This window comes from Chrysemys picta, chromosome 11 (genome assembly GCF_011386835.1).
Source record: "Chrysemys picta bellii isolate R12L10 chromosome 11, ASM1138683v2, whole genome shotgun sequence".
Taxonomy (NCBI): domain Eukaryota; kingdom Metazoa; phylum Chordata; order Testudines; family Emydidae; genus Chrysemys; species Chrysemys picta.
The window spans coordinates 51,950,140-51,966,276 of NC_088801.1; the positions used below are offsets into that span (position 1 = coordinate 51,950,140).

Sequence of the window (16,137 nt, forward strand, 5' to 3'; positions counted from 1 at the left end):
TTTGTGGAGTAAAGGGTGACCCACGTTGGTTTAGGGCATGAACCCCTCCCAGCCAGATTTAACCATTAGGGTCCTTGTTGCTTCTTTCCATGAAGTAGCATTTTAGAATTTAATTTAAGTGTGCTAGGCCTGGAAATCCTGACACAGGGCAGCTCTGTGTCAGGATTTCCAGGCCTAGCACACTTAAATTAAAGGACAGGGCCAATCCTGATCTCAGACATGTCAAGTGGGAGGTCTGTCAGTGAGGTCAATGGGGCAGAATTAAGCCTGCAAGCAGGCACTCAAAGGAAAAAGAAGAATTTTTTTTTTTTTTTTTTTTTTTACAATCGTACCTTGCAGAACTTTGCCCAGGACAGTTGATAATCATTGTAACTAATTTGTTGCCCTAAAATTTAAAAAGAAATATATCAGTCCCTTTGTCTGAAGTTCCTGAAATAGGTTCATTTGTGATATTTGAATATTAAAAGCATTACATTGTACATGACATTTAACTGAACAACATGACTACAAGCAAAGTTTCTCTATAGGTGGACCTGCAATTTAAACATTACAGCAATGCTTTGAAGCAATGTGGGACTTCTGTTCTATATCAACTTAAACACAGAGTTCCACTTTTTATCTGAGTTTGCTGCTCATGGGCTTCACTTTATCTGAGACTTTTCTGTTCAAAGTTCTAAAAAGAAAATCTTTTATGATACATATGTCCCTACCAATTTACTCTTCTGTAAATGCTAGCAGAGAATAAATATAGTACCTTTAGAGTAACATCACTTAACATGTAGTTATTAGTCGCATTGTTTCAAATCTTTAATGTCTAAATAAGAAGTCATGATTCTCCTGTGAAATAAAACCAACCTCATCCTAATTTTGTTCTCTTCTAATTACTGAGATACAAGAGGAGGGAGATCTTGTTTAGATAGGAAATGGCACCTGGAAATTGCACCAGGTCCCAGACATTTATCCAGTAACAGGCTAGATCACTTGAAGTTTTTGGGGAAGAAGTGGGAGCTGGGAGGGGACATCTTTCAGCCTGACTATCTTGCAGGAGGAGGATTCAGGTACAGGCACAATGTCTGGGGAAATGCAAACATTTCCTTCCCTCAGTTTTTTTTTTCTACTGTACTTATGATTCTCCTTGTTGTGGCTGCAGGTCTTTTGCATTCTCACTCCTGGTCTTGTCCCTCAAATTTTATTAATGTGGTTGCAGCTCTGGATCCCAGCCCTGGAAGAGGTTGACTATGTGCACATTGGACATGCGCAACTGCACCTCTCTTCAACCTGCACCACCATCACTTCACTGCAGGAAGTGGCTCTAATCTGGATGTTCCCTCCTCCCGTACAACAAACCACTAAAAAAAGTGGTTTCATTCCCCTAGGCAAATTGCCTTCCCCTCCCAATCCTCCTGCAGCAGCCTTCCCCAAACCATTAGCAGCTGCCTAATCCCCTTTTGCTGCACCTCAGAAGTATCTTCCTGTCATAAATATAGAGGGAAAGGTGCATAAATCCCTCCTTGGCAGCTGTACTGAATCACCTTACCTGTAAGGGGTTAAGCAGTTCAAATAATCTATTTGGCACCTGACCAGAAGGATCAATGAGGAAAGAGGATACTTTCAAATCTGGGGGGGAAGGATTTGTTTGTTGTTCCCTCTCTGGACGGAGGGAGACGCCAAGCAGGTACAACATCTCCTAAAAATATACTTGGAATAATCCATCTAAACCCACAGAAATTGTAAGTAGAGCAAGGAAATGCATTAGGTTATCTTTTGTTTTGTGAATTTTTCTATGCTACAGAGGTAGTTTTATTCCTGTTTTTGTAACTGTGAAGCTGAGCCCAGAGGGGAATCCGCTGGGTTTTAAATCTTATTACTGCCTTGTAAAGTTACTTTCCATCCTGATTTTGCAGGTGTGATTCTTTAACTTTTTTCTTTATAAATAAAGTTATTTTAAGAACCTGATTGATTTTTATTGTCCTGAAGACAAAGGGTCTGGTCTGTGCTCACATTGCTAAGGCAATTGGTTGGTATATTATTCTCAAGCCTCCCCAGGAAAGGGCGTGAAGGGCTTGGGGGGATATTTTGGGGGGATAGGGATTCCAAGTGACACTTTCTTGATTTTTTTGTGTAAATCACTTGGTGGTGGCAGCAATACCGTCCAAGGACAAGGAAAGGAATTTGTGCCTTGGGGAAGTTTTAACCTAAGCTGGAGGAAAATAAATTTAGGGGGTCTTTCATGTTGGTCCCCACATCTGTACCCCAGAGTTCAGAGTGTGTGTGGGGGGGAACCCTGACACCTCCCCACCTCAGCCTCCACCAAAACTAAAATCTAGCTAAGGAGCCCCCCTGTGTTTTGTCAACATCTTTTCTTCCCTTCCTCCATCAAAAAGGGCAATCAGTCCAATCAATATCCACCTGACAATATCTACCCGACTGACATTAGAAGGAACAGCCTCTCCACCTTTTAATCACAGGTAAATCTACCAGCCTCCTCCAAAGCCTGAATCCCCCTTCAGGAGGACAAGTAGCTGAAACCTTCAAGTGTCTATCCTGCTACTAGAAGGCTTACTACGACTTAACTATTACACTTCCTGCCCATAGAGAACCCCCCTCTCCTTCATCAGCAGAGCAGGAGTGATCTCTCTTTGCGTTCGGAAGACAAAAGGTATATTATTTTTTTTTTAAACAGATCAAGACTGCCCTTTCATTTCATAATAGGTTGACAGTTCTTTAACAAAGCTTACCACAGTTTGTTGCAACTATGACACCCTTTTGCTTAGCCTTACCATCCGAAAGTTCACAAGCTGAGGCACTTTTTGTCATGAATAAGGTGAAACAAACTTTTTTTACTTTGAAAGTATTAACAAACAATTAGCAATGCTGAGCTGAGTGGCGGAGGTGGTTGTGTTACTGAAAAGTGATGTCACCTGTAGCAATAGTACATGAGAGCACAAAGGGGAGGAAGGCAAACTGTTTACAAACTGGTTTAGAACTAGTGAACAATGTGGGGGAAGAAGGGGTGTGTATGTGGAGGAGGGGATTTTGGGCATAAATTCTGACCTCTAACCTGCAAGTGAGCAGAGCGTGGCCTGTTGTGTAATATTTAGAAGTAAATGGAAATTGAACAACTATCATAGTTTTATGGTTCTTACCCATAAGTTTCTCTGCCAGCATATTGAGCTGCTCAGAATTGAGTCCACGACCAACATAAGATGAAAACTGCCAGCTCAGTACTTCTAAGAGTTGACTCAGAGTGGCAGTAGGAGGATTGTTAAAGAAACCCAGGTTCTGCAATAGAATTCATGCTTTGTTTATACATTGGTAGCCACTCTGAAATATTAGACATTTCAAACTGCAAAGAGGAAGTCAGATGCACCTTAGTTTTGATAGCAGCACTTTCTTCTGAGACTATCAATGCTAACTATTGAAAAGCTGACCAATAAGAGCAGGTGTTCTCAGAAGACAATTTCCATCTGGAGCAAACACAACTTCAGTGTGCCAAGTCTACTAACTAACCCTTTAGACCAGTGGTTCCCAAACTTGTTCCACTGCTTGTTCAGGGAAAGCCCCTGGCGGTCCGAGCCGGGTTTTTTTACTTGCCGCGTCTGCAGGTTTGGCCGATCGCGGCTCCCAGTGGCCGTGGTTCGCTGCTCCAGGCCAATGGGAGCTGCTGGAAGCGGCGCAGGCCGAGGGACGTGCTGGCCGCCACTTCCAGCAGCTCCCACTGGCCTGGAGCAGCGAACCACAGCCACTGGGAGCTGCGATCGGCCGAACCTGCGGACGTGGCAAGTAAACAAACCAGCCCGGCTCGCCAGGGCCTTTCCCTGCACAAGCAGCGGAACAAGTTTGGGAACCATTGCTTTAGACACCCTGTATAGCAATATGTTAAATTCTTTTTATAGCCTGGCTGATTTTTTTTTTCCATTTGAATCCTTTAATCTAAAACAGACTAATGACTGTGCTCAAAAGACTTCGGTTAAGAGTTTTGTTTGGGTTAAAATTGATATCTAGAGGGATTGTCATTTGGCCTGCCAATTCTTGTTGGCATTCTGACACATCCTTTCTTGCATTCTCTCTCCTCACAACATCTACAGACAGCCACCAAACCCTGACTGAAAAACTAGAGGAGCTTCTCATTCAGAGCTACTATTAGAGCTATTCCACAACGTGGCAGAAGTAATGCTGGTAAAGGTAATTGATGTGACTAACTTAGCAGTTTGTGCTGAACCTCCCACAGACTGAGAACCTCCCTGAAGTTGGGGCTACTAGCAGGTGGTACCAGTCCACTTACTAATGTTCTAATTTAATAAAAGCACTAACTCCTGTGAAATAAGTGAGAGGAACTGTCTTTAATATAGTACAGAAACTCTTATGTATCCAATTTGACAGACTGATATTGCAATGAATTAATCTGAATAACGAAAGCTCTTTTATATACAACGTAAGTATATATTAATCACAGCCATGAATAATTTTTGTAAGTGAAGTTAGTGTTTGTGAATGGTGTAGGTTGGCAGTATTTAGTTCAAGGCAATCTTCTAAGGTGTTCCATATACTCACAAATTAGAAACAGTGCAAGAAGCAGGAGTACAAGACTTCTGAGTACACCCTTTCAATTTGCCTTAGTCCTGTTGCAGAGAAACCGCATCAAGAGAGTGAAAGGGTAATTAAATCTACAAGCCCATTCCATTACTGGTCTTTTTACCAAGACTACCAACATGCCAGTTGAGAATGTTCGCTCTGTGAGTGAGATTTGTTCACTAAGAACTATGTATGATGCCTAGCAGAGTGGGGTCCTGGTACATGCTTGGGGCTCCTAGACACTATAATAATACAAATCAATAATAAATAGATTGGAAACTTCTAATACATCATTTCATACAGACCAAACACCGGAAGTCAAATGGTAACAGGTCAGTATTGACTGAAAACTATCTTACATTTGAACTGACGATCTGGAGGTAAAAAAGGGCACCATATCTCGATCCAAAGACCCATTCAATCCTCTACATAATCGTATTATTATAAATGTGATTACAGCTAATTTGTAGTATAGCGTGTGTGTGCAGGAAAAAAAGGCCAGATTTCCTAGAAGTATCAGATCTGGGAAAAAATCTTTTTCTGCTGATACATTTGTTTGACAAATGGATAACTAGAAATATACAGAAAATTAATATTTGGGATTTGAAGACCTACCTGAGAATCCTTTGACAACAAGTTGTACCAAATAATAGAAGCCCAAGCATTAGGTAACTGACTGACATTGGAAATCATCACTACAGGCAAAGAGCTTGTCTGGTGAAGAAGACAGAGTATGTGAATGTTACAGCGTATTGCATACAAGGCATTCATTGGGGAATGTATTAGTCTGCTAGCATGTTTTTTTTTTAATTAGCATAATAGTTTTGTAGTATTGGAAACTGTAATAGTCTCAATATCACCAATTCATCTTTTGGCATATTCCTAGGGGAGGAGATCTCCTGGGGTGCTGTTGCTGGCTAATGGTTGGTCTGTGAACCCAAGGGATGGGCCCCCAAATGTCCAGTGAATGTTAGTCTCAGAGCTCAGCTATATGTGCTGGACTCCACAGCGACCCAGGTGGCTGGCTGTAGCTGTGGCTAGGGGCTGCCTTATCAGCTGTATGAAAGCTGCACAAAGTATAGCTGCCAACAGCCAGTCATCTGTCTGGCAGGAAGGGGACCTACGGTATCCCTAGAACTGTTGGAGACCTTTAGGGCTCATGTCATCCACACTATGATGCCCACAAATGGTGAATCAGGAAGACCTGCAGGCATGTGTATCATGGGCCCCTAAAACTTTCTCTTGCCATATATCATATCATATCTTCTCAAAGCAGCATGCTGTGCTGCTCCATGGGGCATCCCAATCCTGCGTCTATTGAACTCAATGGGAATTTTGCCACTGATTTCACTGGGGGCAGGATTGTGCACTAAATTCTCTGCAGAACATCATATTTATGCTGTACCAAAGTGAAGTGTGCATAGCCAATTAGAGTTAGCCAATTAGATGACTTAAAAGTTGCTGTATGTATCTATGTACTGTACATCTTCTATCTCAAACTCTTGTAAGTAATACGTATTAATTTGGCTTGAGGACAAATAATTACTTATTCTTTCCCACATAAAAACAGTGAAAACACTCACCTCCAAATCTACAGTCAGACCATACAGGGAGACCTGTGTTTCAAAGCTGATGGAGTGTAGCTCTTCAGTTACCATCTGAGGGCCCTGAGGAAGCAAACACATTATAAAACTGTGAATAAAGTTGGCACTTAAAACTGGTTTTGGCAGCCTGACTACAACCAAACCGTGCAGAGAACACAACACTGAAAGAAAATATGCCAGTTGAATATACTGTTTAAGCAGAGCCAGTGGAAAATCGTGGGTGTTTAAAAAAAAAAAAAAAAAAAAAAAAAAGGCAGTACCCTGACCTTAAACTCTGTCTAAAACTTCAGCAGTTTTCTGAAGAAGCTAAGAAAACATTGTTAAAGGGATTGTTGCACTTTTAAAGACTGAAGTGAAAAATGAACAAAAGGAACTGTGCTTTTTGCAAGTTCTAGAGATGGCCTCAAACTTTTTTTTTTTTTAAAAAGCTTCTTTCGTGATCAACAATTTCAATGTAAAACAGATTCCGATTTCCCAGAGGACTCTATCTTTGGAGGACTAGGAATGCAACATCCCAGGAAGGATAAACTTGAGCAGCCGCTCAATTAGCTTTCCTGTTGCCCAACAGCTCCTCCATATATTGGGCTAGATTGTGCAGTTTGCACAAAGAGCTGCATGGAGGGCCCTCCTGCACCAGTAGCAGTACAGGGAGTGACTGCCTCAGGCATAAACTCTCCCAGGGTTGCTCAGCACTCATGGGGGTGGGGGGTGCATGCACTGCTCTACACCATCCCTTTGGATGGTACATCTTGCTCTCTAGTGTGCTAGAGCCCCGCTTCCTTTTCAGTTGATTTGCTCCATGGAGGGGTTAAGGTGAAATCCCTGCTTACAGAGAGTATTTATAATTCTCTGTCTTTGCATAGGTCACATGAGGAAGGTCTCCTTCCATGACTCCCCTTCCCCTTGCACATGTCTGCAAGGGCAAATCACAGTTGGGAGCTGCAGATCAGGTTTCCACCTCCTATCAGGTCAAAGTTCCCCTCCTGAAACTACCAAATCCTGCCATTCCTAGTATAAAATTCAATGGAGAAAAGCCACTTTTTTTTACAACCAAAAGTGAGACAAAAACCCAAATGCATGTTGTCAACTTTATGCATCAGCCAAAGTTATGAAAGACACCGTTTCACTGGCTTTGCAGTTCACCTTTTAAGTTAAGCTTTGAATTAAAAAGTACCCCCCCACACACACCCCAGTGTGGCATAAACCACAGCTGCAGAACCTTCTGATCAGTAGGCTTTCATGGACACTTACCTGGAATGGAAGAACTAACCAAGCACAGAATTAAAAACTGTCTCTGCCCTGGGCCAGATTTTTAAGGTATTTAAGCACCTAAAGATGCAGATAGCTGCCTAGTGGGATTTTCAAAAGCACCTGACCTCTCTCAGGAGAGAGTTTATTTGCCTATTCTAGCTACTACACTCCTTTGCCTTCTCATTTCTTTCAGAACCTGGGACCAGCAGCAGTGTGGCACAAATAACACAGCTATAACAACCAAGCAGGATACTTGTGCTACCTCATTTCTGAATTCATTTCTAGAGCCTCAGTATACTTTTTTTCCAGTTGCAGCATGGAACATGGACAATTGTCTCCATCTGTTAACTAAAATGATTAACTCTAATTCTCCGTACAGGACTAGAACACTGACCATATGTGTTTTGAAGTGCAGATCTGAAAACTGTAACCACAGACGTACTTGGAGAGCAAGTTCTACCAACTTCTGCCTTTTTATAAGCACAGAAGTTTGGCATCTGTCACTACGTGCAGGGATCCACCAGCAGTTTTACTTAAACACTCCAAACTAGCTATATAGCTCCAATAATCCTATTGAAAGTCATAGTCTCCTCTTGCCTGCAGCAAATGGAAGTACCCAGCAGAAAAGATTTGAGGACAAGAAGTAGCCACCAATATGCTTGTACTATAACCTCAGAAAGTGGGGGCCAGCAGCAATAGAGCGAAATCTGGCAAATTTGTGGCATGTCCAGATAAGCCACACACCGGAGTGAGAACAAAAGTAACAGAGTGGCCAAATCACAAGGATATTCACATAGAATCACTCTGTCTCTATGCTGTTCCTTGTCCTCCCCCAGCACAAAAGGCTCTTGCTGCCACTGGCTTCCCCACATGCTGGCAGCATGGCTGTGACTCCCTCTGATGGTGGAGAAGGATGATCAGAGGATATGTAGCTGCTCAGAGTCGCTGTAACTGCATTCTGGATATTATCCCATTTAACAAAAAGAATGGTACACAAATTACAGCCTTTTCCCGGCCCCTCTCTTCCATCCAGCCCATATCCCTCACACTGGTGCCAACGCTCATAATTTTATTGTGAATCTTGTCTTATTTTTTTAACTTAAAGTCCCATTTCCTGGAGACCTGTGGTTATGTGAGAATCTCCCTTTACTTTTTGTGGGTTTTCTTTAAATGAATATTGTTAACCTTCCTGGATATAGAGAGAATTTGGAAAATGTAAAACCTAAAAGGCTAACGAACTAGAAGGCAAATAAAAAAAACCCAAACACTAATTGTTTAAAGTCTCATGATTTTTAAACAATCTCATAAAATTCTTTGGGGGCCTGATGCATACATTTTGAACACTTGGGGTTCCTGATACTAGTTTTGAGTGGACACTTGGCACCAAGAAATTCTCGGGGAGGATGTGATCTGTTGGAGGAATATACTCTCTCACTACCTGTCCCATCTGCATAGGCCTCAACTTTTCTTCATGCCATCAGTGCTCTTTTGCTTCCCACTGTGCTGCATAAAGGGGAGCATTTAGCCTTGGATGATTTTGGATTTAATGGGAAAGACTCATCGACAACTAAGATAAGCACACAGCATCTGTTACTAAATCCAAACTTAACAAGAAGTGCACAAACTGAGGGCAGGGCAGTAGCATTTTATACCCACTTTGCACTCATTTACCCTAGTGCAAATTCACTTCACAAGGTGCAGAGCAACAGAGAATCAGACCCTGAGTTTCAGTTTTACTATTTAACTGGTGAATTGTTCCAGTCAAGAATACAGATGTGTGTGCAAAAATGTGTCCTGCTTGGTTTTGGGTTGTGGTTTCTTTTTGTTTGTTTAAATCATCCATGCTGATCTTTTCTTATTTTGCACATAAACTCTATTACGAAGGCCTGGTCTATACGCAGTTTTTGTACTCTTATAACTGTCTTTTAGGAATGTGTTGTGGGGTTTTTTTTATTTTTTTTTAAAGATATACTAGTATAACACCTAATGCGGATGCAGTTAAACTGGTAGAAAGGTACTGTAGACAGGGCCGGCACAACCCATTAGGCGACCTAGGCGGTCGCCTAGGGCGCTAACATTTGGGGGGCGGCGACCGCGGCTGCCTAGGGCGGCAAAAAAGCTGGTGGCGCTCCTGACTATAGACCAGTATAGCTTTTCCTCTTCCCACACAGGAATATTCCATACCATTTTTAAACTGGTATAGCTGCATCCACACTAGAGGGTTATACCACTTTAATTATACTGGTACTGGTACAGTTAAAGCCGTATGAACATTCATGTGTAGGTTTCTAATTTTTGTTTCAATCTGATCTTAAACAAAAACCTGAGGATAAATTGCAAACTTACTCGAAATACTAATTCATACTGATGTCCCTACACCAATATTAATGGTATCTATTTAAAAGTGTGTTTTTTAGAGAGCAAGACAATGCCTATTTTGAGGTTATGTAAATTTTTCTTTGGGGTATAAGGGGGAGGAGCATACTTTTAGACTCTTCTAGGATGCAGTCACTCACAACATCTGTTCACTTTACAAAGCTGAAGTGTACACAAGTCTCCCAAATGTCAGAGGGCATGGATAGTCCACAGCTGAAGTTTTATATTATAATCTAACCACTAGGGGGCGCACTAAGACCAGCTTCTGATAAATATTACCAAAGCAGGACCAAATTCAAAGCTGATTGAAGAAGGCACAACTCCATTGACTTAAATACAATTACACCCTTATTCCAGTTGTGAATTTGGCTCTTAGTTTATTTATTTAATGAACTGTTCTTACTGGACTTAATAAAAAAAAAGTCTGTGGAAACATTTCTCTTGTTCTGGATTTCATAAAACTTTGTTTTTACAAAATGTAAATGTTGAGGCCCAATTTAAAAGAATACTCCTTAAGAAGAAACACACGCATTTGGATACATATATCCTGCTGTCTAATCCAACTGTTTTTGTTGTATAAAATTGAGGCTTTTTAATTCAAACTTCTAAGAAACTTATTTCTGAAAAGTTCTCATGTATTTTTATTATATTACGACTGTCTACTGTTCAGTTTATCATGACTGTGTTTATTTCAAAAGCTAACATGCCTACAAATGAGATCAGTGGAAATGCATTCTAAAATACTTTTTATTTGAAAGTCCTAAAAAAACATATTCCAAAACTAAAAAACTTTATACCTCATTTCCTTTGCTTCCAGCACTCGATTTCATTTCTTTGGGTTGCTGTAAAATGGAAATTAAGATCTATATTCAGGAAGTTTATAGATGGAAATATTTAGCAGCAGTATTCGCTACAGTGGTTTTACTACTATGGTTGTACAGTGATGGTCTATTTGTGCTGTGCATCCTTCAGAAACTAACATATGATTTCTTCAGGGATCTCAAAATAGTATGTCTACACTACCCGCCAGATCGGCGGGTAGTGATCGATCGATCAGGGATCAATTTATCGTGTCTAGTGTAGACATGACAAATCGATCCCCGATCGCTCTGCCATTGACTCCGGAACTCCACCACGGGGAGAGGCGGAAGCGGAGTCGACGGGGGAACAGCAGCCGTCGATCCCGCGCCGCGAGGACGCGAAGTAAGTGATTCTAAGTCGATCTAAGATATATCGACTTCAGCTATGCTATTCTCGTAGCTGAAGTTGCATATCTTAGATCGATTCCCCCACCACCACCACCAGTGTAGACCAGGTCTTAATGGCTGGTGGAATCAAAATCTGCCTTGCCATAAATTAATGGCACTAGGTAATCTTGTGATAAGTACACCATTTATATTGAATACCTATAATTAAGGCTCTGATGGTGTTTCTTGATAAATCTATTCAGTGAGTTTTATTATTTTAAAGAAGTTTTTTAAATACACAATTAACTCCTAATATGTCAATAAAGCTAAATTCATAATTAAAAAAAAAACTAAACAAGAATGCAAAAAGTGAAGCCTTGCATTCTAATTGCAGACTCCTTTCCTGCAGAACTTCTACGATGCCCCACAGTGATTAAGTCACAGAAAGAGACCACAACATATCATTGGAGATGTAGTCCAGTCAGGCAGCAGGACCAATCAGGAGAATAGGGACATGAGCGACCCAGAATTAATGTTGATTTTGAAAAAACTCCATTTTTGATGGGAAAATTTTTCATTCAATATATTTCAAACACCCATTTTCCTTTATTTAATGTTTGTCTACTTGGCCAGCTCATTTGTTCATTCGAGAAAATATCCAAAATAATTATCAGTAGCAAATATGGAAATGCGAAAGCTACAAATCATATGAAGTCAGATGAAAAATCTAGAGCCACTGGACACAGAGGGGATGGGAGGGAGATTGGTTTGTAGAGCAGAAAGTACATGGTACCTAATCTTGTGTAGAGTATTAACAGTGAGCATTGTATAGCACATATTTGATAAAGAGAGTAAAAGCAAGTACTATGAGGCTATGTGTGCTGTTTCTTTAAAACTGCAGCAAAAAGTGGGGCATGTTGGGGCTGTGAAAGGTTCTAGGCAGAAGCTCTATAGTGAAGCAGAGAGAGAGACAGACAGCTGTAGGAATGATATAGTTTTCCTTATTCAGGTTAAAAAAAAAAATCTGTGATTGCTTTACCAATGTCACATGACAAGAACAGTACCTGGCAAACTTACCAAGTGTCTAAATTCTACAGACAGACTTCCATTTGCAGATTCATCCATATTCATAGCTTTGACATGAGTGCCACATAGAACAAATCTGCGATTACTAGAAAACACATTATAACAATGTACACAATGGCAGATAAAATAATGTGGGATAAATTAAGAAGTCTCAAACTTTTATAGCCTTACCTTACAGTTGACACATTCCTTAAAAAAAAAAAAAAGAAAGAGAAAATATATCCTGTAACCCAGTGTGTGCGTGTGTGTGTGTATATATATATATATAGTATGCATTCAAACTAAATAGCGCCTTTTTAAAAAGAGCAGATTAAATTATGCCTTGGCTTCTAAAGGTTCATCCATATTACAAATCCAGCTGTGACTTTTGTTCTGTAATCAGTCAGACACATGGCTAGTTATAAGTAATATGATTCACTTTGTGCCCCCACAGCCTTTTTTCTGCCATCAGAACCATATGTGCATATCCAAAGCTACCACACTGCCTAACTGTTTGCATCAATGCATTCTGGGAAAATATAGGCATCTGTACAGCAGGGCACAGAATGACTGGAGAACATGCACACAGCATCAGCATGTAGAGAAATGCACTCTGAGATGTCCTGCTGCATAGACACCTGGGAAGAAGGAGGACTAACCAAATCAGTTTGGGTGTCCTGTTCACACTGTAAAAAAGAAAAATGGAAAAAAAAAGATGGGAGGAACCACTTACAGGAACACAGCCATGTGCAAAGCTCAGTCTCTGGCAGGGGTGGAACACTCTGAGCTTCCATAGTTACTAACTATAGCACCAGTCCTCCAAGAACATGCTTAACTTTACTACCCTGAGTAGTCCAATTGAAATCAATGGAACTACTCACAGAAGTGAAGTTAAGCAGGTATGTAAATATTAGCAGGATTTGGGCCTGTGTGGTGTTTTGAGATAAATTGGCTTTTAGAGCTAGCTATGCTATTAACTAATTACAAGTTAGAATCATTCAATTAGAAGTTGAAATGTGGCTAGGGCCTAAGGTTCTGCTGAGAACAGCCAGTGAGAAACCTGAAACTCCCATTCTCTTCAAGGAGCAGGTCCTTAGTAGTTATTTGTTTTGTGATTACAAATTAACGCAGCCTGATTTCATCAAGAGTATAGGGGCACTGAAAAGACAGATGCACTTTGGCTTTCATCACACAACCTACGTTCACTTGGGTATAAGAATCTTTTAGTGAACCTGGGCTAACTTATGGTTTCCACCCAAAACTCGGCAAAACTGGTTGACGTTTTGTAGTGGGGCGGTTGCCGCACTCCTGAGGAACAGGGGTTCAAAGCAGCCCTGCAGAGGGCTAGGGCTGAAGGAAAAGCATGGGCTGATTGGGGAAGGCAGTAATAGCTAGGGCCATGCCCCAATCAGGCCACAGCTGGCCCTATAAAAGGTCTGTGAGGCAGGAGCTCAAAGAACTCTCTCTCTAGCTCCTGAGAGAGAAGGACCTGGCTGCCTGGTAGCGGAGCAGGATACCTAGGGTGGAGCAGTGTTGCGGAAGAGCAGAGGGAGCTGGGGAGCTCCAGCCTAGTAAAACCCCAGGCTGCAGGTCTTGTTAAGGGCCTACAAAAGGGTACTGGGGCTGCAGGGGGCAGCCCAGAGATAGGCACAGGCAGCAGGTCCTAACCCCCTTGCCGATGATGAGTGGTTTACAGACTGCAGTCGGCCCCAGGGAGCGGGGGGCTAGATGATGACTGGCAGTAGCCACTGAAGCAAGGTGGGTTTAAAGGGTTGGGGGTTCCCCTGGGAGGGGAGACCCAGCGCGAGGAGGTACTGTGGTGGGCAGAATCCCTGGGCAAAGGGCACCGGGGTCTGGGAGGGACATGGGGAGCCAGCAGCAGGTGAGCCATCCTCCGGCAGAGGGCGCTCCTGAGCTGGAAAAGAGCTAATTCCTTGGACAGCCAGTAGGAGGCGCCACGCCGGTGAGTCATCGCACCGTTACACGTTCCCTTTATTTTTTTTTGTTTGGTATAAATGTAGAACTCAAGGGGCACAATCCCACAGGACTCAAAGCTGAAAAATGGTTTGCAGGAATATGCTGCTGCTGCCAGCCAAAACCACTGTGTTTCACACAGCTCCTGTTACAAATCTTCATTGGAATTGCTGTCTCAAATTTTAAAAAAATCAAGTAAAAATTAAGCTTTTTTTTTAAACATAAGAAAATCTTTCAGCAGTTATTGACTCTAATAAACCTCCTTAACATTCAAATAGGTCTTATATTTTAAAAACACAACAACTTTAAAATCACCTAAAGCAGCAACACAGACGGTGAGCCCTAGCTGTATAATGTGGTCACTTACTTGTCAATAGTTGCTTTCACTCTGATCTGGTAGTTCAGCTCTGGCAATTTAATTAGCAGCCTGGGAAATAAAAAATAAAACAATCAGAACTAGGACTTGTCCCTTTTATATAATAAAGTTCATGTCATTATAGAATAAAGGCTGGTAGTTCCCTAGTCAAAGGTCTCTAAAATCCCATTTTAAAGAAAACCAGACCAAGTAAGCAGAGCTGTATCATGATTTGCGGGGTCCCAAGCTTAAGTTGAGGGAGATAAGGTGGCAAGTGCCTCCCTCTTCATTATAAGTGCTGGCATGTGACAAAAGTTAGGAGGGCACAGGCAAAGTGTTACTGCATAAGACCTGCAGCTGTGTTGTGAGAGACATCAAGTGGATAGTAAGTATGGGGGTTCTTGTACCCTCGTCCCTCCTGTTCCCTCTGTTCTTACTGCTCGTGGATGGGATTCAGCTGCGAGTTCCACCATCCAGTCCTATTTTCAGAGTAGGCAAGGAGCCAGTGGCAAATTCAGGCTCTGAGCTGTTGAAGACATGAGCCTCCAAAAATGCAGTAATTTACCTTGCTTGTGGGCAAGAGTAGCCTTGAAAGTACTGCAGAGATGGCTTGTGTGATGTGATATATTATTATTCACTTTGTTTTTGTGCCTTATTTTGTTAGTAATGTCATTAAAGCAAGAATCCAATAAAGGATTTTTTTAAAAATGTGACCTGGCAAACATCTGAAGTCTTTACTCACAGTGAGAAGCTGCTACTTTCACTCATGTTGAACAGTATCTTACTCCATGTACAGTTGTAGGTGGCAGAATTTGGACCACAGTATATGTATGTCCTTACTCAAGAAAATTCTCATTGAAGGCAATAGGATCTCTGCTTGAGTGTAGTCATCGAGATTTGGCCCAATGTGTTAAACGTTGGCTCTCCCAGGATATAATGTAATATGGAAATAAAGGAATTAACGCTAGTCTTCCTTTACTTACCTTAGTTTAACAGTGAACTGTATTAAAGTTTTAAGTACCATTGGCCTCTGGGGATGGGTGGGCATGCAGGGCTGCCTTTCAATCACAAATGAACTAGTTGGCAAAGAAATAGCTTGATTAAAAGCATGCATAAATGTACAGAACTAGTCAAAAGGCTTTCATATCATGGAGGGTGAGTTTTCTATACATATTGGAGTGGCAGGTGTACATCCCAGTCCAACACTCACTTTCTCTGAATTTCTTGTGCGTTATTCCCATAAAAAATGAACTAGTTGAATATAATATAATACATCATAGCACAGATATCATATTCCGCTAAAAGATGCAGGAAAGAGTCACCACCACAAATGAGGCAGGAAAACATGCTACAAAATCGGTTCCAAGAAAATGTCTAAAACATGAAATACAACAATTATTTCACATTTGTCATATTTTAAAGACAAATGGCCAAATTTTGCTCTCAGACAGGGCCAATCCTAGGTATGTGCTAACAGTGCAGTCACATGTGGTACATCCACAGCATAGGCAAAACACCAGGGATGGAACAGTAACAAAATATGGTTTACTTAAAAGGAAGAAACTAAAAGGGATGCGTGAGTGTGGCACTCATGGCGGAGGAGGAGATGCATGGAAGAATTTGGCATCCCCTAGTCCCACACCAGGCCTTGTTCACAGAGGCACATGGAGGATTCCTGTTGAAATCAATGGGAGTTATGCATGTTTATCCAAAGGCAGAACTTGACCACAAAACTTTAAGGGCCTGATTT

The 16,137-nt window shown here is 41.5% G+C and overlaps 1 protein-coding gene across 10 annotated transcripts in view; it reads right to left on the reverse strand.

The window, feature by feature from the left end:
* The window catches only part of STAT4 (signal transducer and activator of transcription 4), a 68,343-nt gene that overhangs the window by 9,384 nt on the left and 42,822 nt on the right, over positions 1-16,137 (reverse strand). For 6 of the 10 annotated variants that reach the window (XR_010591614.1, XM_005306806.5, XM_005306810.5 and 3 more), the window contains 9 exons: positions 15,371-15,463; positions 14,400-14,459; positions 12,251-12,268; positions 12,071-12,164; positions 10,604-10,648; positions 6,159-6,242; positions 5,191-5,289; positions 3,147-3,282; positions 333-385 (listed from right to left, as the gene is read on the reverse strand). Coding sequence is in view for 9 of the 10 variants with exons in the window: in XM_005306806.5 (XP_005306863.1) it covers positions 333-385; positions 3,147-3,282; positions 5,191-5,289; positions 6,159-6,242; positions 10,604-10,648; positions 12,071-12,164; positions 12,251-12,268; positions 14,400-14,459; positions 15,371-15,463 (682 nt within the window). In the remaining variant the exon portion in view is untranslated. The remainder of the gene's footprint in view (positions 1-332; positions 386-3,146; positions 3,283-5,190; positions 5,290-6,158; positions 6,243-10,603; positions 10,649-12,070; positions 12,165-12,250; positions 12,269-14,399; positions 14,460-15,370; positions 15,464-16,137) is intronic. The other 4 variants (XM_008172909.4, XM_065562014.1, XM_065562015.1 and 1 more) reach the window with 3 other exon arrangements.